Source organism: Oncorhynchus gorbuscha, linkage group LG02 (genome assembly GCF_021184085.1).
Source record: "Oncorhynchus gorbuscha isolate QuinsamMale2020 ecotype Even-year linkage group LG02, OgorEven_v1.0, whole genome shotgun sequence".
Lineage (NCBI taxonomy): Eukaryota > Metazoa > Chordata > Actinopteri > Salmoniformes > Salmonidae > Oncorhynchus > Oncorhynchus gorbuscha.
The window spans coordinates 9,698,899-9,722,339 of NC_060174.1; the positions used below are offsets into that span (position 1 = coordinate 9,698,899).

Below are 23,441 nucleotides of genomic sequence, written 5' to 3' on the forward strand. Positions count from 1 at the left end.
GGGATTTCGTTTCACTGAATCTCAGTCTGTACATTTGGGTAATAAGTGGAGGTGGTTTTACTGATATATATTTGTTTGCTCATCGATCACAGATAAGGGTCGAGGTCTATTATTTTTGCTCGAAGGAAACTCCAAAATCCTGCGGATGTTGTGAAATATGAACCTGAGACTCGCATGCTTTTGAAAATATAAGATTGCTGTTGTTTTCTAAATCAGTATCATGATGAAGAAACCTTCACAATATAAGTCCCTTTTACGCCTGCTCCCCTAATAAAAGGGAAGTGCGGGTAGGAAAGAGATGAAACGTGGATCAAAAAAAGCATGGGCTTGTCTCGGCTTCCGTTTCAAAATACAGATTTTTTTTATATGACAGCGGTTCTACATGTTGCCATAACGCAAGACGTGTGGGAAAAATGCCTGTATTTCATTCTGTTTACTCTGTGTGTTGACTGTGATCGGTGTAGGTGTGTCTAGGTCTGTCTTGTCTGGGGTAGGTGTGTCTAGGTCTGTCTTGTCTGGGGTAGGTGTAGGTGTGTCTAGGTCTGTCTTGTCTGGGGTAGGTGTGTCTAGGTCTGTCTTGTCTGGGGTAGGTGTGTCTAGGTCTGTCTTGTCTGGGGTAGGTGTGTCTAGGTCTGTCTTGTCTGGGGTAGGTGTGTCTAGGTCTGTCTTGTCTGGGGTAGGTGTGTCTAGGTCTGTCTTGTCTGGGGTAGGTGTGTCTAGGTCTGTCTTGTCTGGGGTAGGTGTGTCTAGGTCTGTCTTGTCTGGGGTAGGTGTGTCTAGGTCTGTCTTGTCTGGGGTAGGTGTGTCTAGGTCTGTCTTGTCTGGGGTAGGTGTGTCTAGGTCTGTCTTGTCTGGGGTAGGTGTGTCTAGGTCTGTCTTGTCTGGGGTAGGTGTGTCTAGGTCTGTCTTGTCTGGGGTAGGTCTGTCTTGTCTGGGGTAGGTGTGTCTAGGTCTGTCTTGTCTGGGGTAGGTGTGTCTAGGTCTGTCTTGTCTGGGGTAGGTGTGTCTAGGTCTGTCTTGTCTGGGGTAGGTGTAGGTGTGTCTAGGTCTGTCTTGTCTGGGGTAGGTGTGTCTAGGTCTGTCTTGTCTGGGGTAGGTGTGTCTGTCTGTCTTGTCTGGGGTAGGTGTGTCTAGGTCTGTCTTGTCTGGGGTAGGTGTGTCTAGGTCTGTCTTGTCTGGGGTAGGTGTGTCTAGGTCTGTCTTGTCTGGGGTAGGTGTGTCTAGGTCTGTCTTGTCTGGGGTAGGTGTGTCTAGGTCTGTCTTGTCTGGGGTAGGTGTGTCTAGGTCTGTCTTGTCTGGGGTAGGTGTGTCTAGGTCTGTCTTGTCTGGGGTAGGTGTGTCTAGGTCTGTCTTGTCTGGGGTAGTGTGTCTAGGTCTGTCTTGTCTGGGGTAGGTGTGTCTAGGTCTGTCTTGTCTGGGGTAGGTGTGTCTAGGTCTGTCTTGTCTGGGGTAGGTGTGTCTAGGTCTGTCTTGTCTGGGGTAGGTGTGTCTAGGTCTGTCTTGTCTGGGGTAGGTGTGTCTAGGTCTGTCTTGTCTGGGGTAGGTGTAGGTCTTGTCTGTTTAATTAACCAAATAAATTAACAAAATAAATGAACTATCGATTTCATTTATTTGGATGTAACAAACAAAAAAATGCCATTCCATTGTTAAAAAACAATACATTTCATTAGTCTGACAATGTTTCTTAGCACCTGTCTAAACTAATCAATTATGGATTATTTTCTATGGTGTATATTGACAAGATAAAGATCTGACGTTCTGCCCCTGAGCAAGGCAGTTAACCCACTGTTCCCCTGAGCAAGGCAGTTAACCCACTGTTTCCCTGAGCAAGGCAGTTAACCCACTGTTCCCTTGAGCAAGGCAGTTAACCCACTGTTCCCTGAGCAAGGCAGTTAACCCACTGTTTCCCTGAGCAAGGCAGTTAACCCACTGTTTCCCTGAGCAAGGCAGTTAACCCACTGTTTCCCTGAGCAAGGCAGTTAACCCACTGTTTCCCTGAGCAAGGCAGTTAACCCACTGTTTCCCTGAGCAAGGCAGTTAACCCACTGTTTCCCTGAGCAAGGCAGTTAACCCACTGTTTCCCTGAGCAAGGCAGTTAACCCACTGTTCCCCTGAACAAGGCAGTTAACCCACTGTTCCCCTGAGCAAGGCAGTTAACCCACGGTTCCCCTGAACAAGGCAGTTAACCCACTGTTCCCCTGAACAAGGCAGTTCACCCACTGTTCCCCTGAACAAGGCAGTTCACCCACTGTTCCCCTGAGCAAGGCACTTAACCCACTGTTCCCCTGAACAAGGCAGTTCACCCACTGTTCCCCTGAACAAGGCAGTTCACCCACTGTTCCCCTGAACAAGGCAGTTCACCCACTGTTCCCCTGAGCAAGGCACTTAACCCACTGTTCCCCTGAACAAGGCAGTTCACCCACTGTTCCCCTGAGCAAGTCAGTTAACCCACTGTTCCCCTGAACAAGTCAGTTAACCCACTGTTCCCCGCGCGCCGAAGACGCGGATGTCGATTAAGGCAGCTCTCCGCACCTCTCTGATTCAGAAGGGGTTGGGTTAAATGCAGAAGACACATTTCAGTTGAATGATGTTCAGTTGTATAACCGACTAGGTATTCCTCTTTCCTTTCAATGGATTTATTACAATAGATGCCCACCCACATCACAAGAATGTGGTCAAAATGGGCCCGTTTGTTATATAAACATTACCCAATTTGTTTTACAGTCAAAATACCATAAATCCTAAGTGAAAGCATTAATAGTCATAAGGTCAGTGACAGAACCGAAGCAGGGTCGGGCTGGTTAGTGCTTGGATGGGAGGTGACCTGGGAACACCAGGTGCTGAATGCTGAGGTCAAGAACTACAAGACCGTACTGTAAATCAGGAATTATAAACAGAACTCGTCACTTTTATATATTTATGGCAAAAACAAAATATAAGTTTGTCGTTTGTCCATTTGCTTTGGCAATGTAAAAGTAATTTTTTTTGGTTCTTTGGCAAGTTTTTTTTAGGGGGGGGCGGGGTTGTTCGGGCATTTTGTTCCAGAGGCAAGCCAAAGTTTTAAGCCAAAGTTTTAAGCCAAAGTCCACGCCCCTTCGTCTGTGATTGGTCAACAGTAGGGATTCATTCAAAGAGGGACCACTCACTTTCATGCACATTTTTTAAATAAGAAATACGACACCTAAACGTCTTACATGTAAAATCGCAACTAAGATCTCTTCGGGGGGGGAATCTAAATTAATAACAGATTTTTTGAGTTATCTTGTATTAATTCTGACTTTTGAGGAAGTGTATACTGGCTGCGGCGTCTCAAAATGAACAAACAGTACTATTGCCGCTTTTTTCTCAAGCAAATGTCTCATAAGGGAGGATGCGAGCACACTCATTTGGTTCGTCTAGCCGCGTTCAGATAGGCGCCAGCCGAACTGAAGCATTTTGACGCCTTGCCTTCACACTGTATGACAGAGCATGTGCGTTACACAACACGGCCATTTTGTCCCTCTATATTAAGAGTGCGTTTCGTGGTGAGGGGCAGGAAAAGGGTTGATTCACCGGCCTTCCGCTTTCTGTCCCAGGCGAAGCTTGGTAAGGGGGGGGGGGGGGTCTCTTTTCACACAGGCGGACACGGAAGAGGGGGTGGAGAGAAAGTGGGGCGGTGTAGTGTAGTGTCGGGTTTCCTTCCCCCACGGCTGGGGTCAAATGGGTCACCAACCAGCCCCCGCCCCTTCATCTCCCCTCATTTCAGAGGCCCAGCATGCAGGAAGTGCTAACCTTGCACCCCTCCCTCTTCATTCCCACTTCTCCTTTAGCTGTGAGCCCTCCAAAACGAATCTACCCCAGGAGGCTCCTGTTCTAAAACATTCAGGTCAATTTGTCAATGGCATTTGGCCCAACGCTATTGGCCTGGGCCAATATCTCACAGGGTAGTGGGTGTTGTGTGTATCATTTCAATATCAGCTGATTTTATCTTTCATTAAATCAGACTGACCAAACTAACCTACTCTTCATACACAAATAATTCCATTTTAACTTTGCAATATCATATTTACTGTTTAAATGTTTTAAATAATAATAATATTTGTTGGGGGAAAAATAAGGGTGTTAATTGTGATTTTGACCAATCAGCAGGCTGATTTTATAGGGCCCTACAACTGAAGCCTGCTGATTGGTCAAAATCACCTAACGATAACACCCCAATAAATAAATTAAATAAATAAATAAAAAACAGTAAATAGTTTGGTCAGTCTGATTTAATGAAAGATAAAATCACCTGATATTGAAATGATACACACATCATCCACGACCCTGTGGTTTTTCCCCATTAGTTTCTACTCAAGGGGTTGCCCTTGAAATACAATTGTGCAGCTAGCAAGAAACCGTTGTTTGACTGCAGTGTTTCTGTACTGTCAGCCTACATGTGAAGGCAGAGTTTGATAGAAAATAAATACAACTCATCATCATATCATTCTGCCTGGTAGGCCTACTTTGCAGTCATCATTTAAATTGGGGAGTATATTCATTCAACCAAGACTTTGAACCAAACAAACATTTGTAATAACTGGTTTGTATACACATTGTTGCCTTAGGTAACAGTTACTGGTAGATCTAACAACCTAACCTACCGATGTCGCTCTTCTGTGAGCTGATCCGTGCGACAACCAGCTGAGAGCTGCTCGACAGATGATTCCTCTCCAACTAGGCTGTGTGTGCAGCACGCGGACGCTAAATAATCTACATAGTGAACTAACATTAATTATATATCCTAGATTGAAAATAGCAGACCACTGATGTGGATGGTGCACTGGCCCAGTGGGTCTCCAACAACCTCCCTGGCTATCAGTTAGCCCTGTATGACTAAAAGGAGTACTGGAATCCTCCTCTCACTTCCTGAGAGGAGGATTCTCTCTCTGATTCAGTCTCCTCTCATTTCCTACCATCTGTGTGTGATTCTGTCTCCTCTCACTTCCTACCATCTGTGTGTGATTCTGTCTCCTCTCACTTCCTACCATCTGTGTGTGATTCTGTCTCCTCTCACTTCCTACCATCTGTGTGTGATTCTGTCTCCTCTCATTTCCTACCATCTGTGTGCGATTCTGTCTCCTCTCATTTCCTACCATCTGTGTGTGATTCCGTCTCCTCTCACTTCCTACCATCTGTGTGATTCCGTCTCCTCTCACTTCCTACCATCTGTGTGATTCCGTCTCCTCTCACTTCCTACCATCTGTGTGATTCCGTCTCCTCTCACTTCCTACCATCTGTGTGATTCTGTCTCCTCTCACTTCCTACCATCTGTGTGATTCTGTCTCCTCTCACTTCCTACCATCTGTGTGATTCCGTCTCCTCTCACTTCCTACCATCTGTGTGATTCTGTCTCCTCTCACTTCCTACCATCTGTGTGATTCTGTCTCCTCTCACTTCCTACCATCTGTGTGATTCTGTCTCCTCTCACTTCCTACCATCTGTGTGATTCTGTCTCCTCTCATTTCCTACCATCTCTGTGTGATTCCGTCTCCTCTCATTTCCTACCATCTCTGTCTGATTCTGTCTCCTCTCACTTCCTACCATCTGTGTGATTCTGTCTCCTCTCACTTCCTACCATCTGTGTGATTCCGTCTCCTCTCACTTCCTACCATCTCTGTGTGATTCCGTCTCCTCTCATTTCCTACCATCTGTGTGTGATTCTGTCTCCTCTCATTTCCCACCATCTGTGTGTGATTCTGTCTCCTCTCATTTCCTACCATCTGTGTGTGATTCTGTCTCCTCTCACTTCCTACCATCTGTGTGTGATTCTGTCTCCTCTCATTTCCTACCATCTGTGTGTGATTCCGTCTCCTCTCACAACCTACCATCTGTGTGATTCTGTCTCCTCTCATTTCCTACCATCTGTGTGATTCTGTCTCCTCTCACTTCCTACCATCTGTGTGATTCTGTCTCCTCTCACTTCCTACCATCTGTGTGATTCCGTCTCCTCTCACTTCCTACCATCTCTGTGTGATTCCGTCTCCTCTCACTTCCTACCATCTCTGTGTGATTCCGTCTCCTCTCATTTCCTACCATCTGTGTGATTCCGTCTCCTCTCACTTCCTACCATCTCTGTGTGATTCCGTCTCCTCTCACTTCCTACCATCTCTGTGTGATTCCGTCTCCTCTCATTTCCTACCATCTCTGTGTGATTCTGTCTCCTCTCATTTCCTCCATCATTTCCTACCATCTACCATGTGTGATTCCGTCTCCTCTCACTTCCTACCATCTGTGTGATTCCGTCTCCTCTCACTTCCTACCATCTGTCTCCTCTCACTTCCTACCATCTGTGTGATTCTGTCTCCTCTCACTTCCTACCATCTGTGTGATTCTGTCTCCTCTCACTTCCTACCATCTGTGTGATTCTGTCTCCTCTCATTTCCTACCATCTGTGTGTGATTCTGTCTCCTCTCATTTCCTACCATCTCTGTGTGATTCTGTCTCCTCTCATCCTCTCTATACTCATGCTCTGATGTCACAGACACAATAAAACTGTTCTCTCCCTCTGTTGTGAGGAACTGTGTTTCCTTGTGCACGACTGTGTGTTCATTTGAAGCATGTATCATATGTTTTCATCTGAGAGGCAGACAGTCTATGATGCTAACAGCTCAAATGATCAAAATCAGAGCTTTTCATTCCGCCCCTCGCTCTCTCCTCACATATCGCCTCCCCCACCCTCCCTATTACCTCCTTTTCTTCTCACACACCCCTCTCTCTCAACGGTTCAGAGCGCCGTGCAAACATTTTAAAAACCTCTCCTTTGTTGCGGAGAAGGAAATTAGGCCTACTATGCTGCTACACTAAAGTCTTTGTGGATTTTCCAGTCATTAAAAAAGGGTTTTTAACTCAGATTAGTAGGTCTAAACTGTCCTGAAATAACCAAGTCTCTGTCTCTCTTTGGTTGGAGCTCGATTGCGTTGAGACATTGGCTTAAGGTAAATGTGTCTTTTCCATCTGCTAGCCCCGGCCAGCTCGCTGTCTGAATCGCAGTGTCTCCAGCTCACCTAGCTACTCACTGGATCCTATGATCACTCGGCTTCACATGCCTCTCCCTAAATGTCAACATGCCTCGTCTACTACTCTCTCCCGCTCGCCTAGCGTAGTAGTGACTACCGAACGGCTCCCTGACTCACCTATTGCTGCTCATTGGAACCTCTGATCACTCGCCTACACAGCTGTTGCCTGCTGGACTGTTCACTAACACAGGACCTCATTTTGTTTATCTGTCGGCCCCAGCGTTGAACTCAGGTCCTGTGTTTACCTAACTGACCCTCTCTGCCCATCCATCACATTCACCCGTTGTTGTCTTAGAGCTCCTGATCAACACCTGTGACTGCTTTATGCTTCTCTCTAATGTCAATATGCCTTGTCTACTACTCTTTAGTGAGTTCTTATTGTCTTATTTCACTGCAGAGCCTCCAGCCCTCCTCAACATGCCTTAGCTAGACCTTTTGTCCCCCCCCCCCACACATGCGGTGACCTCACCTGGCTTAAATAGTGCGTCCAGAGATGCAACTTCTCTCATCGTCTCTCAATGCCTAGGTTTACCTCCACTGTACTCACATCCTACCATACCCTTGTCTGTGCATTATGTCCTGAATCAATTCTACCACGCCCAGAAATCTGCTCCTTTTATTCTCTGTTCCCAACGCACTAGACGACCAGTTCTTATAGCCTTTAGCCGTACCCTTATCCCACTCCTCCTCCGTTCCTCTGGTGATGTAAAGGTTAACCCAGGTGCTGCAGCCCCCAGCTCCACTCCCATTCCCCAGGCGCTCTCATTTGTTGACTTCTGTAACCGTAAAAGCCTTGGTTTCATGCATGTTAACATCAGAAGCATCCTCTCTAAGTTTGTTTTAGTCACTGCTTTAGCACACTCCACCAACCTTGATGTCCCAACCGTGTCTGAATCCTGGCATAGGAAGGACACAAAATATCCTGAAATTTCCATCCCTAACTATAACATTTTCCGACAAGATAGAACTGCCAAAGGGGGTGGAGTTAGCCTGCAGAGTTCTGTATTACTGTCCAGGTCTGTGCCCAAATAATTCGAGCTTCAACTTCTAAAAATCCATCTTTCCAGAAATAAGTATCTCACAGTTGCCACTTGTTATAGACCCCCTTCAGACCCCAGCTCTGCCCTGGACACCATATGTAACTTGATCACCCCCATCTATCTTCAGAGTTTCTACTGTTAGGTGACCTAAACTGGGACATGCTTAACACCCTGGTCATCCTACAATCCAAGCTAGATGCCCTCAACCTCACACAAATTATTAAGGAACCTACCAGGTACAACCCTATATCCGTAACTATGGGCACCCTCTTAGATATCATCCTGACCAACTTGCCCTCTAAATACACCTCTGCTGTCTTCAACCAGGATCTCAGCGATCACTTCCTCATTGCCTGCATGGGTCTGCGGTCAAACGACCACCCCTCATCACTGTCAAATGCTCCCTAAAACAGATACAGCCTTTGGTTCACCTCAGACTTGACTGCCATTGACCAGCACAAAAACATCCTGTGGCATTCTGCATTAGCATCGAATAGCCCCTGTGATATGCAACTTTTCAGGGAAGTTAGGAACCAATATACTCAGTCAGTTGGAAAAAGCTAGCCTTAGCCTTCCTAAAAGAAATTTGCATCCTGTAGCACTAATTCCAAAATGTTTTGGGACACTGCAAAGTCCATGGAGAATAAGAGCACCTCCTCCCAGCTGCCCACTGCACTGAGGTTAGGAAACACTGTCACCACCGATAAATCTACAATAATCGATAATTTCAATAAGCAATAATTTCAATAAGCATTTGTCTATGGCTGGCCATGCTTTCCACCTGGCTACCCCTTACCAACATCTCAGCACCCCCTGCAGCAACTTTCCCAAGCACCCCCCCCCGTCTCCTTCACCCAAATCCACACAGCTGATGTTCTGAAAGAGCTGCAAAATCTGGATATCTACAAATCAGCTGAGATAGACAATCTTGACCCTCTCTTTCTAAAATTATCTGCTGAAATTGTTGTAACCCCTATTACTAGCTTATTCAACCTCTCTTTCGTATCGTCTGAGATCCCCCTTTTCAAAGGGGGAGACACTCTAGACCCAAATTGTTTTAGACCTATATCCACCCTGTCCTGCCTTTCTAAAATCTTTGAAAGCCAAGTTAACAAACAGATCACCGACCATTTCGAATCCCACCGTACCTTCTCCGCTATGCAATCTGGTTTCTAAGCTGTTCATGGGTGCACCTCAGCCACACCCAAGGTCCTAAATAATATCAGAACCGCCATCGGAAAAAGACAGTATTGTGCAGCAGTCTTCATCGACCGGCTTTCAACTCTGTCAATCACCACATTCTTATCGGCAGACTCAAAAGCCTTGGCTTCTCAAATGACTGCCTCGTCTGGTTCACCAACTACTTCTCAGACAGAGTTCAGTGTGTCAAATCGGAGGGCCTGTTGTCCGGACCTCTGGCAGTCTCTATGGGGGTGCCACAGGGTTCAATTCTCGGGCAGACTCTTTTCTCTGTATACATCATTGAAGTCGCTCTTGCTGCTGATGATTCTTTGATCCACCTCTACGCAGACGACACCATTCTGAATACATCTGTCCCTTCTTTGGACACTGTGCTAACAAACCTTCAAACGAGCATCGACGCCATACAACACTCCTTCCGTGGCCTCCAACTGCTTTTAAATGCTAGTAAAACTAAGTGCATGCTCTTCAACCGATTGCTTCCCACACACTCCCGCCCAACTAGCATCACTGCTCTGGACGGTTCTGAATTAGAATATGTGGACAACTACAAATACCTAGGTGTCTGGTTAGACTGTAAACTCTCCTTCCAGACTCACATTAAACATCTCCAATCCAAAATTAAAACTAGAATCGGCTTCCTATTTCACAACAAAGCATCCTTCCCTCATGCTGCCAAACGGACCATCCTACCAATCCTTGACTTCAGCGATGTCATTTACAAAATAGCCTTCTGGATGTAGTCTATCATGTAGTCTATCACAGTGCCATCCGTTTAGTCACCAAAGCCCCATATACTACCCACCACTGCAACCTGTATGCTCTCGTTGGCTGGCCCTCACTACATATTCGTTGCCAAACCCACTGGCTCCAGGTCATCTGTAAGTTTTTGCTAGGTAACGCCCCGCCTTATCTCAGCTCACTGGTCACCATAGCAACACCCAACAGTAGCACGTGCTCCAGCAGGTATATTTCACTGGTCATCCCCTGAGCCAACACTTTCTTTGGCCGCCTTTCCTTCCAGTTCTCTGCTACCAATGACTGGAACAAATTGCAAAAATCACTGAAGCTGGAGTCTTATATCTCGCTCTCTAACTTTAAGCATCAGCTGTCTGAGCAGCTTACCGAACACTGTACCTGTACACAGCCAATCTGTAAATAGCCCATCCAGCCACCTCATCCCCATATTATTACTTACCCTCTTGCTCTTTTGCACCCCAATATCTCTAATTGCATGCACCCCAGTATCTCTAATTGCACATCATCATCTGCACATCTATCACTCCAGTATTAATACTAAATTGTAATTATTTTGCCACTATGACCTATTTAATGCCTTACCTCCCTACATTTGCACTGTACATCGATTTTTCTATTGTGTTATTGACTGTACATTTGTTTATGTGTAACTCTGTTGTTTTTGTTGCACTGCTTTGCTTTATCTTGACCAGGTCGCAGTTATAGGGCACCAAGTTAATGGAACACGAGAGAAGCAGGGGAAGAGCGGAGGGAAGAAGGGATGGGTTCAGTGCCAGAACAGGAAGTCCTGACTGGGCAAAAGCCATTTCCTGTGTACTGTGCTGCATGTAAGAGGGGCTTGAGGTAGAAGTTGTGCCTTAGGATCAGCTTTCCCAATCCCATCAGGAGGTAAAAGAGGAAACTGACTCTGGATCAGTGCTAAGTGGTAACTTCATCGTAGACCATAAGGGGGCCTTGATGTAGAATTAAAACACAAATCTAGGATCAAATTATCCCAGTGGGGGAGGCTAAAATATCTTCATCTTGGATGAGTGGCTAGGGGCAACTTAGGGGAAATCAGTAATACATCATATGGGGAGGTTTTTGTGAGTGTGATGCACCCTACCTTGATGTCGAAGTTACAGTCGAAGCGCTTGATGAGCACGATGAAGGCGCCAGTGAGGTTGTCCCGGATAGGGGGCGGGTCGATGGGCTCGCAGGCATTTTCAGGCCGTGCACCAATCAGAAAGCCCTGTGGGTGTGACATCACAGTACAGTTAGAGTAACAGTTATTAGCTGTTTAAACAGTGTGTGTGTGGTGGATTCTGGCGACTAAGTAACTTTACGTTCCAATACCAAAAACAGAAAATTGCGGTGGTGTCCATTTGAATCTTTGCTCTCAACAGAAACATTCGCTGGAAATAAATATTCCCTGGAATCTAAATAAATATTCACTGGAAGATCAAACATCTAAAATTAGATCAATTAGACTAGAGAGAAATGATGAGCCACGTACTGAACTAAGACAACAGAAATGACAAATAACATTTCAATAAAATAAAAAAATGTAAATGGCTAATGGAACAGTCAATATGGGTCCTAAATGTTGTTTTAATTAAGGCGGAGTGAGTGAGAGTGAGTGATAGAGAGGGCACCGGAGGGGAGAGAGAGAGAAGGGAGAGCACCAGAGAGGGGGGAGCACCAGAGGGGAGGGGGAGGGAGAGAGAGAGGGGGTAGAGAAAACGAGAGAGGGGGAAGGAGAGAGAGGGGGGTAGAGAAAACGAGAGAGGGGGTAGAGAGAATGAGAGAGGGGGAGGGAGAGAGAACGAGAGAGGAGGGGTAGAGAGAACGAGAGAGGGGGAAGGGAGAGAGAGGAGGGGTAGAGAGAACGAGAAAGAGGAGGGGTAGAGAGAACGAGAGAGGGAGGAGGGAGAGAGGAGGGGTAGCGAGAACGAGAGTGGGGGGAGGGAGAGAGAGGGGGGTAGAGAGAACAAGCGAGGGGGAGGGAGAGAAAAAGAGTAAAAGTGAGTTTGGCTGGTAAACTTGGTTTGAGATGGGTAGCCATATTGGCAGTCCTTGGGTTATAATGCTATTTTCAAGGAAATATCGGTGCCAACATTGGCCAAAATGGTAACATCTATAGACCCAGTGAGTCAGACTCCACAAGGTGTGATCCACAGAGCACTGTGCTGATGGCACCCAGCAGGTCCTGCAGCTCTGGAGTCTCGGATCCGCCTCGGGCATGACTCAGCCTGTCAGAACACAGCCAGAGAGGCAGGCCTAATTTCAGGGCCTGATGCTGTCCAATTACACTGAGGTACTGTTCAAGTGTTTCCATTCAGGGAGAGGTGTTTCTTCAGTGAGTGAAATGTTCATTACATTGCAGACAGAAATGTAATGAATAGAGCCGAATGACACAATTCTCTTCTACAAGACAGATAATCATATCTGTTCTGCACATTCTATTTCTATCTGAATATTCTGTAATGCCCATCTTGAATAAACTGCTGCTCTCCAGTGTTTTGTCCCACCGGCTTCACGGTAACCTCACGCCGGCCGGCTTCACGGTAACCTCACGCCGGCCGGCTTCACGGTAACCTCACGCCGGCCGGCTTCACGGTAACCTCACGCCGGCCGGCTTCACGGTAACCTCACGCCGGCCGGCTTCACATTTAACCAGATTTATTGATTTGATAATGTCTATCACATTTCCTTGCACTATTAAAGGCTGCAAAATGTAACATAGAAATGTGTTATAGATCTGTAATTCTCATTGAAAAGACAGATCTGTTCTATGTGCGCCATTTCTATGCTTCCCGTTCTTAAGTTTAGTTGAGTCTTTTACTTTCGGCTTTTGTATGTAAATGATCTTTCTCAGCGGTGTGGATGGTACAATGACTCTCAACACTACATACCTGCTTGTTTTGTCACAAACTGAAATTAGATGAACCATTAGAATTTTATCAATCAGGAAACGGCAGAGCGATTTCTGCATAGCGCTTCTTAAATACAGTGTAACTGCACATCCTATCAGGTGTGAGTGCAGATGGTTGCCCGGGGTGACAGGCTGAGAGAGAGTGTTGTGTCCCAAATTGTTATTTATTTATCTAGGCAAGTCAGTTAAGAACAAAATTCTTATTTACAATGACTGCCTACACCAGCCAAACCTGGACGACGCTGGGACAATTGTGCGCCGCGCTTTGGGACTCCCAATCGCGGCCGGTTGTGATACAGCCTGGAACGGAACCAGGGTCTGTAGTGACGCCTCCAGCACTGATATGCAGTGCCTTAGACTGCTGTGATACAACCTGGAATGGAACCAGAGTCTGTAGTACTGAGATGCAGGGTCTTAGACCGCTGTGATACAGCCTGGAATGGAACCAGGGTCTGTAGTACTGAGATGCAGTGTCTTAGACCGCTGTGATACAGCCTGGAATGGAACCAGGGTATGTAGTACTGAGATGCAGGGTCTTAGACCGCTGCGCCACTTGGGAGATAAAATGGCACCCACCCTATTCCCCATATACACAGAGGCCTATAAGGCCCGGTCAGAAGTAGTACACCATGTCGGCATTAGGGTGCGATCTGGGACGCAGCTGAGCTGTAAATTGCTGTGGGATTGGGTGGGGGTGGGGCCTTGGCTCAGCACCAGCTACAGCCAGCGGTGAACGTTTTAGTGGAGGAGCTTGAGTTCAGTCTCAGGAGTCATGCCAGTGCCTAGAACTTCAAAACAGACCCAGACTTCCTGCATTGCCAGTACTTTTCTGTGTGTGTACATACACTGCTAAGACTGTGTGTGTGTGTGTCTGGAACTCTATTGTAGGGATGCGACATCATTCTTCCACAATAAATTCCACCATTTGGTGTTTTTGTTGATGTTGGTGTAAAACGCTGTCTCAGGTGCCTCTACAGAATATCCCTAGGCCCTTTAAAACCTCCTTCGGTTCTCTGAGACTCCTCCTTCAAAGTCAAAGATCTTTTATTCTAGCCAAAATAAATGGGCAACTGGGCATTTTTATACATGTAAGTATGATGGGATTGTTAATTGCTTAATTAACTCAGGAACCATACAGGTGTGGAAGCAACTTCCTTTCGATATGCTTTGTATCCCTCCTTTACTCAAGTGTTCCCTTTGATGTTGTCAGTCACTCCAAAAGCTCATTCTATTCTTGATTTGATACAAAGAGGTAGTGAAGAACTGGCAATGGAAGCCGATACATGGTCTACTTTATATTGAATCCTGTTTCAAAAAGGAACACAGACTGTAAATCTCCATGGATACAAAGCCTGCTATGACATCACTGCCTCACATTTTCACCTGGCTCAGAACAAGCTACAATAGCTCCCCCTGTTGGCAATGGACCCACAAAAACACTCACAAGGAAATGCCTAAACACACCTCTGTACAAAGCACAGTATACTTGAGGGGAAATGCCTAAACACACCTCTGTACAAAGCACAGTATACTTGAGGGGAAATGCCTAAACACACCTCTGTACAAAGCACAGTATACTTGAGGGGAAATGCAATAATACACCTGACAATTTTTTAAACATTATTTTTTTAAAGTTTAACAACAGATTGTTCGTTTCAGGTTTTGAATTCACAGACTATACAGTCATCTTCCTCCTCCTGCACCGCGGGATTGCCTAGTGGTCGTGAAACCTAAAATCAGACTGATTCAAATACTATTTGAAAAATACTTGGGAGTGTTTTCTTTGGCCTGACAGGTTATGAATATTACAATGTTGAAACTATTTGATTATGTGGTTTAAATGGATCAAACTCAATCAAGCACAGATTAAGACAGTATTTTAACCCAGGTCTATACCGAATCCCAGTCCGTAAATGTCACTAACGCAGACCCCGTTTATGGATAACAGGAAGAACAGAGGAATTCTAAAATATAGTCTCCAGTTTGTGCAGTTTTAAGCAGATTAAAATGAATGAATCTAAAAATCAGATTAGTAGAGAAGGTTTCATAGATACACTGCACACAAAGAGGAGCCGCTCAACGAATTCAACTGTGTTATGAAAAATTGCTAAACCCCTCAATCTCATATGTTATAATGAAACTACTAAGCACATACACACTAAGCAGATGACATGACAAGGATCTAACATGGAAGGGTATTTGTAGACGGCATTAAAAAAAATGGGAACTAAACCAGCCGAGCCAAAAATTTTATCGAGGAAATCAACTAATATCGGCACCCAGAAACACATCAACTTCTCCATTTTAATGTTGATCTGTCACATGAAATAAGGAATCAAGTGGAACATTTTTACAGCCCAAAAAATGTCAAATTTGATACAGAACAATAAAGTGCTATTTTCTGAATTGGGTCTGTGTCCCAAATGGCACCCTATTCCCTATATAGTGCTCTACTTTTGACCAGAGTCTTATGGCACCCTATTCCCTATATAGTGCACTACTATAGCCCAGAGTCTTATGGCACCCTATTCCCTATATAGTGCCCTACTTTTGACCAGAGTCTTATGGCACCCTATTCCCTATATAGTGCACTACTATAGCCCAGAGTCTTATGGCACCCTATTCCCTATATAGTGCCCTACTTTTGACCAGAGCCCTATTCCCTATATAGTGCCCTACTTTTGACCAGAGCCCTATTCCCTATATAGTGCCCTACTTTTGACCAGAGCCCTATTCCCTATATAGTGCCCTACTTTTGACCAGGGCCTACTTATTTTCCACCATAATTTGCAAATAAATTAATAAAAAATCCTACAATGTGATTTTCAGGATTTTTTTCTTCTCATTTTGTCTGTCATAGTTGAAGTGTACCTATGATGAAAATTACAGGCCTCTCATCTTTTTAAGTGGGAGAACTTGCACAATTGGTGGCTGACTAAATACTTTTTTGCCCCACTGTATGTATGTATGTATGTATGTATGTATGTATGTATGTATGTATGTATGTATGTATGTATGTATGTATGTATGTATGTATGTATGTATGTATGTATGTATGTATGTATGTATGTATGTATGTATGTATGTATGTATGTATGTATGTGTGTGTATGTGTATGTATGTATGTATGTATGTGTGTACGTGTGTGTGTATGTATGTATATATAATATATATATACACACACAAATCTTTTTTTTAATCTTTTTTTTACAATTGTTAGAATTTTCCTTCCACTTTGACAGAGTATTTTGTGTAGATTATTGATTTTAAAAATCCATTTTAATCCCACTTTGTAGCACAACAAAATGTGGAAAAAGTTAAGGGATGTGAATCCTTTCTGAAGGCCCTGTAGCTGTGTGGACTGGAAATGGATCAGCATGACCTTTGCCCTGCACAGATGTGAACATAGCCGCATCCCAACTCCAAAGCCACAGGCCGAATCCAGCTACTGTCCTTCAGCTTCCCAGGCCACTCCCCCTCCTGCATCCCGAGCCAGACATGTGACAGGATATGACACCATATGACACCGTGCTTCCTGTCCCTGCTAAAAGCCAGTCACTGTTCCGTGAAGTTCCCCCCCCCAGGGCAATCTGCTGCTTCATCACTAATTGAACAAAGCCCTACCTCAAATCAACTGGGTAGAGACTCTTGAGACTATTTATATTATCCTTCCTCAACTAATCACAGATCTGACATGACTTGATAGGGGTAAATCAGCAATACCATCCCATAGCCTACAGCATTCTAGTCATGTTAGATTAGCGATTAGACTACCCCAAAGTAGGGAGGAATAACATATTTCAAAGTAAACAAGGCCTAATCTAACACCAGTTCTTGCAACCTTTGCGTGGTAGCTTAAACCATCCCAGGTTACGCTGGTATCGATGTTCAGTCTATATTTTGTAAGAAGAGTGGAAGTGAGAGTCCTGTGCTTCGCATGAGGAACACACCATTGCCTACCCGTTGACCAAATTAAAAGAGGAAGGGGTGTATTCAGGGGAATTCCTACCGATGTAGATAGAACGAAGCTGACAGACAACAAGTGATTTTTCAACATGATACATTTCAATTAGAAAGTTCTGTTACATCCTCTTGAACAGACACAAGATTTAGCGGAATAACCTCTGTTCATGACACACGGTGTTCTAGAAGAGAACATCAGGACTCTGCTACATTTTCCCATCAGTTCTATTATTGCCTTTAGTACTATTTCACCCTTGAGGGAATGGCTGGCGCACATGCGCTTCGCACACTTTTCTTGTGTGTAAGAGATTAATGTTCCCAGTTGTCCCATTTGGGACACACGGCTAGTCGTACACTGTGCCATTTCGTGGCATGGGAGGGGTGTGGTTCCATTGAAAGAAAGCCCAGACTGAGGCACACTGGGAAATCATGGGAGACAAGCAAGCTGGTAAGTGTCTTGTGATTCTGGGACAAACTGCAGGCTCCATTGTAGGATGGAAGGTTTGTTCCATCAGCACTGCAATCCCCTGGGACATGGAAGCTGCTGCAGTTCATTCCTAAACATTCTTCTCTCAGTTCTTCCACAGTTCACTGGCCTTCACAGTGACTGGAGAGGTGAAAGCAATAAGAGAATAGTAGTGGTGTTCCATAAAGATACAATCAGCAGTTGAAACAATAACAAAGCTAACTCACCGCCCCTGTTTTAGTAAAAAAAAGCTGAGGAGTGGTGCTGGAGAAATGTAACCACTCAAATTCATAACCAAGCCATGGATGTAAGGACTGGCCATCCATTATATCAAAATTATAGTTTTAACCATGTTTTGAAGCTATACGAAGTGTTTGTAACCAACGTAAATGTAAACAAACATTGGAGTAAAACAAGCTATACTTTAGGTTCTGATAGGAGACAACAGTTGAACTAAGCTCATGAGGCATTTATAAGTTCCATTCATCAAGAATCACGGGGTACATATCATTACTTTAAAAAAAAGTCCAAATGGATGTATAAACTACAGATTGTCCCTTTAAGCACCAAACAGAAGAAATGGGTTCTGGGTCAGTGCACCCGACTGCACAGATAATCACTGGACAGTAGACCGAAACATGGTCGACACGCCACATTTACCAAACTGTTTGTTAACACAGCAGGACAAGTTACTGTCTAAACACTGACAGCAAGCCACCGGTACAACTGCAACCGTCACAGGCCGACCTGCCGAAGCCAAAGGGCAGCCGAACTAACATGTACGAGACCATATTGTTTTTACAAGATGGAACACTAATGGAACAAGATGTCAAAGTGAGACGATGAGCCCTCGGGTGTGGGCTGCCACGCCTGCCTTGCCCAAAGCGCCGCAGTGCATCCACACAGATGCTGGCAGAGAGTTCAAACGGGTGGGTGAAGTGGCTTAGCTCCAGCTGGGGGGGTTAGAAGTAGAGCTGGGAATTGCCAGGGACCTCACAAAACGATATCACTATGCTTCTGTCTGCTGCAGAAGGACAAGAGAGTTTTAAAATCAGTCATGGAAATAAAAGTGCTCACTATTTTAAAGAAGATGGAGAACAATCTATAGGATGGAAAATACTGGAGTTTTGGCGCGTATAACTATCAATTTTTCAGAATACATTTTATTTTATTTGTCACATGCTTCGTAAACAACAGCTAAAGACTAAGAGTGAAATACTTATGGGCCCTTATTTAGCTCATATGGTAGGCTCGCGGCTGGGTTTCCCTTTGTAATCCGGCATAGTATGATTGGATCTTAGTCCTGTATTGATGTTTTGACTGTTTGATGGCTCGTCGGAGGTCGTAGTGGGATTTCTTAAAACCGTCCGGATTAGCGTCCCACTCCTTGAAAGCAGCAGCTCTAGCCTTTAGCTCAGTGCAGATGTTGCCTGTAATAAATGGCTTCCGGTTAGGATATAAACGTACGGTCACTGTGGGGACGATGTCATCGATGCACTTATTAATAAAGCCGGTGACCGATGTGGTAAACTCCTTACTGTTATCGGATGAGTCACAGAACTTATTCCAGCCTGTACTAGTGTAACGGATGAGTCACAGAACTTATTCCAGCCTGTACTGGTCCTTCTGTAGCTCAGTTGGTAGAGCATGGCGCTTGTAACGCCAGGGTAGTGGGTTCGATTCCCGGGACCACCCATACGTAGAATGTATGCACACATGACTGTAAGTCGCTTTGGATAAAAGCGTCTGCTAAATGGCATATATATATATATAATGTACTAGTGTAACGGATGAGTCACAGAACTTATTCCAGCCTGTTCTAGTGTAACGGATGAGTCACAGAACTTATTCCAGCCTGTACTAGTGTAACGGATGAGTCACAGAACTTATTCCAGCCTGTACTAGTGTAACGGATGAGTCACAGAACTTATTCCAGCCTGTACTAGTGTAACGGATGTGAAACGGGACGGTCTAAAGTTATACTGTTACACTAGCGAAAGTGTCCTGTATCTTAGCATCTATTTCGTCGAACCACTTCTGTACTGAGTGCATCACTGGTACTTCCTGTTTTTGCTTGTAACCAGTTCACTGGTACTTCCTGTTTTTGCTTGTAACCAGTTCACTAGTACTTCCTGTTTTTGCTTGTAACCATTTCACTGGTACTTCCTGTTTTTGCTTGTAACCAGTTCACTGGTACTTCCTGTTTTTGCTTGTAACCATTTCACTGGTACTTCCTGTTTTTGCTTGTAAGCAGTTCACTGGTACTTCCTGTTTTTGCTTGTAAGCAGAAATCAGGAGTCTAGAGTTATGGTCATATTTGCCAAATGGAGGGCGAGGGAGAGCTTCGTATGCTTCGTATGCTTCGTAGGAGTGTAGGTGATTGAGTTTTTTCGCCTCTAGTTGCACAAGTGACATGCTTGTTAAAATGAGTTGGGATTTCAGTTTCCCTGCATTGAAATCACCGGCCAATAGGAGCGACACCTCTGGATGTACACTTTTTTTTTTTTTGCTTATGGCCCTATACTGCTCGTTGAGTGCAGGCTTAGTGCCAGCATTGGTTTGTGGTGGTAAATAGACAGCTACAAAAAAATATAGATGAAAAACTCTTGGATAGGACGGCTTACCAGCATATCATGAGGTATTCTCCATCACTAGGGAGGAGAAGTACAGAGGTGGAGTGAGAGGCAGTAAATAAGAAAGAGAGAGGAAAAAATGAAATGGATTGCTTGGAGAGAGAGCGAAACAGAAAAAACAATGAAAAAGAGAACGAGAGTAGGCCTTTAAATGACTCAGCTTTCATTACCCCCCGATGCCTTATGACGTGACCCCTGCTCTTCGCCAGCCCACCCCCTGTCCCAGCCCCCCACTCACCGTCCCAGGCCACCACCAGTCCCAGCCCTCCCCTGTCCCAGCCCACACCCTGTCCCAGCCCACCCCCCCACTCACTCACCGTCCCAGCCCACCACCAGTCCCAGCCCACCACCAGTCCCAGCCCCCCCCACTCACCGTCCCAGCCCACCACCAGTCCCAGCCCACCACCAGTCCCAGCCCCCCCCCCCCCACTCACCGTCCCAGCCCACCACCAGTCCCAGCCCAACCCCCACCTACCGTCCTAACCCAGGTAGCTGCGAAGAGTGGCACGGGTTACCATGTTTCGCGCCAGCCAGTGCTTTGGCCCATCAGACAGCCACCAGGACTTCAGTATGTCTAACCAGGAACGAAGCCCCGAGCTCCAGCCAACCTTGCAGCCCCCAGCACACTAGTACATCCAGCAGCTGCCAGAGTTCAATCTAGCCACCCAAACCGATTGCACGATGGGCATCCATTCACATGCCCAGGTCGGCGCCGGAACGAACCCGACCACCGTGGCCACAGCCACACCCAGTCCTATCCAACCCGCTCAGCCAAACCAACGCCAGTGGTGCAGCCAGACCAGCAACTGCCACGGCCCAAGCCTGCCCCGCGACAGCTACAGAAGCCCAAATTGTTCCAGCACCTGGCCCAGCTCCACTCCGTAACCTGCAGGACCAGATCCACAACCGCCAGTGCCCGAGCCAGCCCCTCAATAGACACTCGAGCAGACACACCAGCTGGTGTCTCTCCTGGACCAGACATCACAGGATTCAACACCGGTGCTAATCCCTACACTACCCTCTGCCCTCCTCGCAGACCTGCTTGGCCTGGATCTGACACCCAAGCGGACTCTACAGCCAGAGTCCCAGTCGGCATCCAATCTAGCACCTTAGACTTCACCATCTCTCCTGGACCTGCCAGCATCAAAACCAGATCGCAGTTCTGATCTCGATGTCCACTGCCGTTCCGGGGGACCAGTTCAGCACCAAACTGGATCTATCATCCACTCCACCTACTGACGCCTCAGCACCTGACCCAGCTCCACTCCTGAGTCTGTCAATCAGACCTGGAGACCTCCAGCAGCATGGACACGGACTGTCTCCACTCATGCTGGATGACCCTGCCTCATGGACATCATGATCGCCTTGTCCCTCCATCCATTCCACCCAAGGGTGACCTTGTCCCTCCATCCATTCCACCGAAGGGTGACCTTGTCCCTCCATCCATTCCACTGAAGGGTGACCTTGTCCCTCCATCCATTCCAACGAAGGGTGACCTTGTCCCTCCATCCATTCCAACGAAGGGTGACCTTGTCCCTCCATCCATTCCAACGAAGGGTGACCTTGTCCCTCCATCCATTCCAACGAAGGGTGACCTTGTCCCTCACTGCCCACTCCAACCATGCCCACCAAAGGGGTGACTACATGTGGATGTGGGACATTCCTCACTACCCAGTGCCCTACAACCACCGGCCTTCAAGGGGGGGCCAAGGGGACAGACACTGAGGGAACATGTACTACATACATTTTGGGGTGGCTGTACAAAACCCAATACTTTCTATTATTAAATATTCACTGAACCCCCTTTCTCTCTGGCTAGGACATAGAGACAAACTCTGGGACATTTTCCAGCTATGGCAGAGGGTACCATCCCCCACCTCAGTCTGACTCCCTTGTCCAGTAGCAGAGGGTACCATCCTCCACCTCAGTCCGACTCCCTTGTCCAGTAGCAGAGGGTACCATCCCCCACCTCAGTCTGACTCCCTTGTCCAGTAGCAGAGGGTACCATCCTCCACCTCAGTCTGACTCCCTTGTCCAGTAGCAGAGGGTACCATCCCCCACCTCAGTCTGACTCCATTGTCCAGTAGCAGAGGGTACCATCCCCCACCTCAGTCTGACTCCATTGTCCAGTAGCAGAGGGTACCATCCTCCACCTCAGTCTGACTCCCTTGTCCAGTAGCAGAGGGTACCATCCTCCACCTCAGTCTGACTCCATTGTCCAGTAGCAGAGGGTACCATCCCCCACCTCAGTCTGACTCCATTGTCCAGTAGCAGAGGGTACCATCCTCCACCTCAGTCTGACTCCCTTGTCCAGTAGCAGAGGGTACCATCCTCCACCTCAGTCTGACTCCATTGTCCAGTGGCAGAGGCCACTTCACACCTCTGTGTGAGGGAACGCAGTCCGCTGACCTGGTCAGCCAATCACAGGCCCTATCTAATGGGGTAACTCAACCCCATTCCTACCTGCAATTTAGTTGGGAACAAGGGTGCAGAGAGACGACAGGTCAGAAGAACTCTGCAGCACCTCAACACAACTCACCACTGGACCCTTCCTACAAGGACAAGCATCTTGCCCTGGACTTCCTGAATCAAATAACATTTTATTGGTTGCATACACACGTTTAGCAGATGTTATTGCGGGTGTAGCAAAGTGCTTGTGTTCCTCGCTCCAACAGTACAGTAACATCTAACAATACACGATACATATTTCTATATACAGTAATATCTAACAATACACACAAATCTAAAAGTAAAATAATGGAATTAAGAAATATAGAAATAAGGTCTAGCGTTGTGAGAGTCTGGAGTATAAACTACATTACCGGTCAAAAGTTAGGCCACACCTACTCATTCAAGGGTTATTCTTACATTTTGGACAATGTTCTACCTTGTAGAATAATAGCGAAGACATCACAATTATGAAATAACACATATGGAATCATGTAGTAAACAAAACAAAAGTGGTAAACAAATCAAAGTAAATGTATATTTGAGATTATTCAAAGTAGCCACCCTTTGCCTTGATGACAGCTTTGCACACTCTTGGCATTCTCTTAACCAACTTCATGAGGTAGTCACCTGGAATGCATTTCAATTAACAGGCGTGCCTTGTTAAAAGTTCATTTGTGGAATTTCTTTCCTTCTTAATGCGTTTTAAGGCAATCAAATGTGTTGTGACAACGTAGCATTGGTATACAGAAGATAGCCCTATTTGGTAAAAGACCAAGACCATATTATGGCAAGAACAGCTAAAATAAGCAAAGAGAAATTACAGCCCATCATTACTTTAAGATATGAAAGTCAGTCAATGCGGAAAATGTCAAGAACTCACCCAACCTCAGAAATTGCAGCCCAAATAAATGCTTCACAAAGTTTAAGTAACAGACATCTCAACATCAACTGTTCAGAGAAGACTGCGTGAAATCAGGA

At 45.9% G+C, this 23,441-nt stretch overlaps 1 protein-coding gene across 3 annotated transcripts in view; it reads right to left on the bottom strand.

The window, feature by feature from the left end:
* Positions 1-23,441, bottom strand: part of LOC123996822 (E3 ubiquitin-protein ligase RNF13-like) — an 86,440-nt gene that overhangs the window by 48,883 nt on the left and 14,116 nt on the right. For all 3 annotated transcript variants that reach the window (XM_046300569.1, XM_046300589.1, XM_046300578.1), the window contains exon 4: positions 11,142-11,267. In XM_046300569.1, coding sequence (XP_046156525.1) covers positions 11,142-11,267 — 126 coding nt within the window. The remainder of the gene's footprint in view (positions 1-11,141; positions 11,268-23,441) is intronic.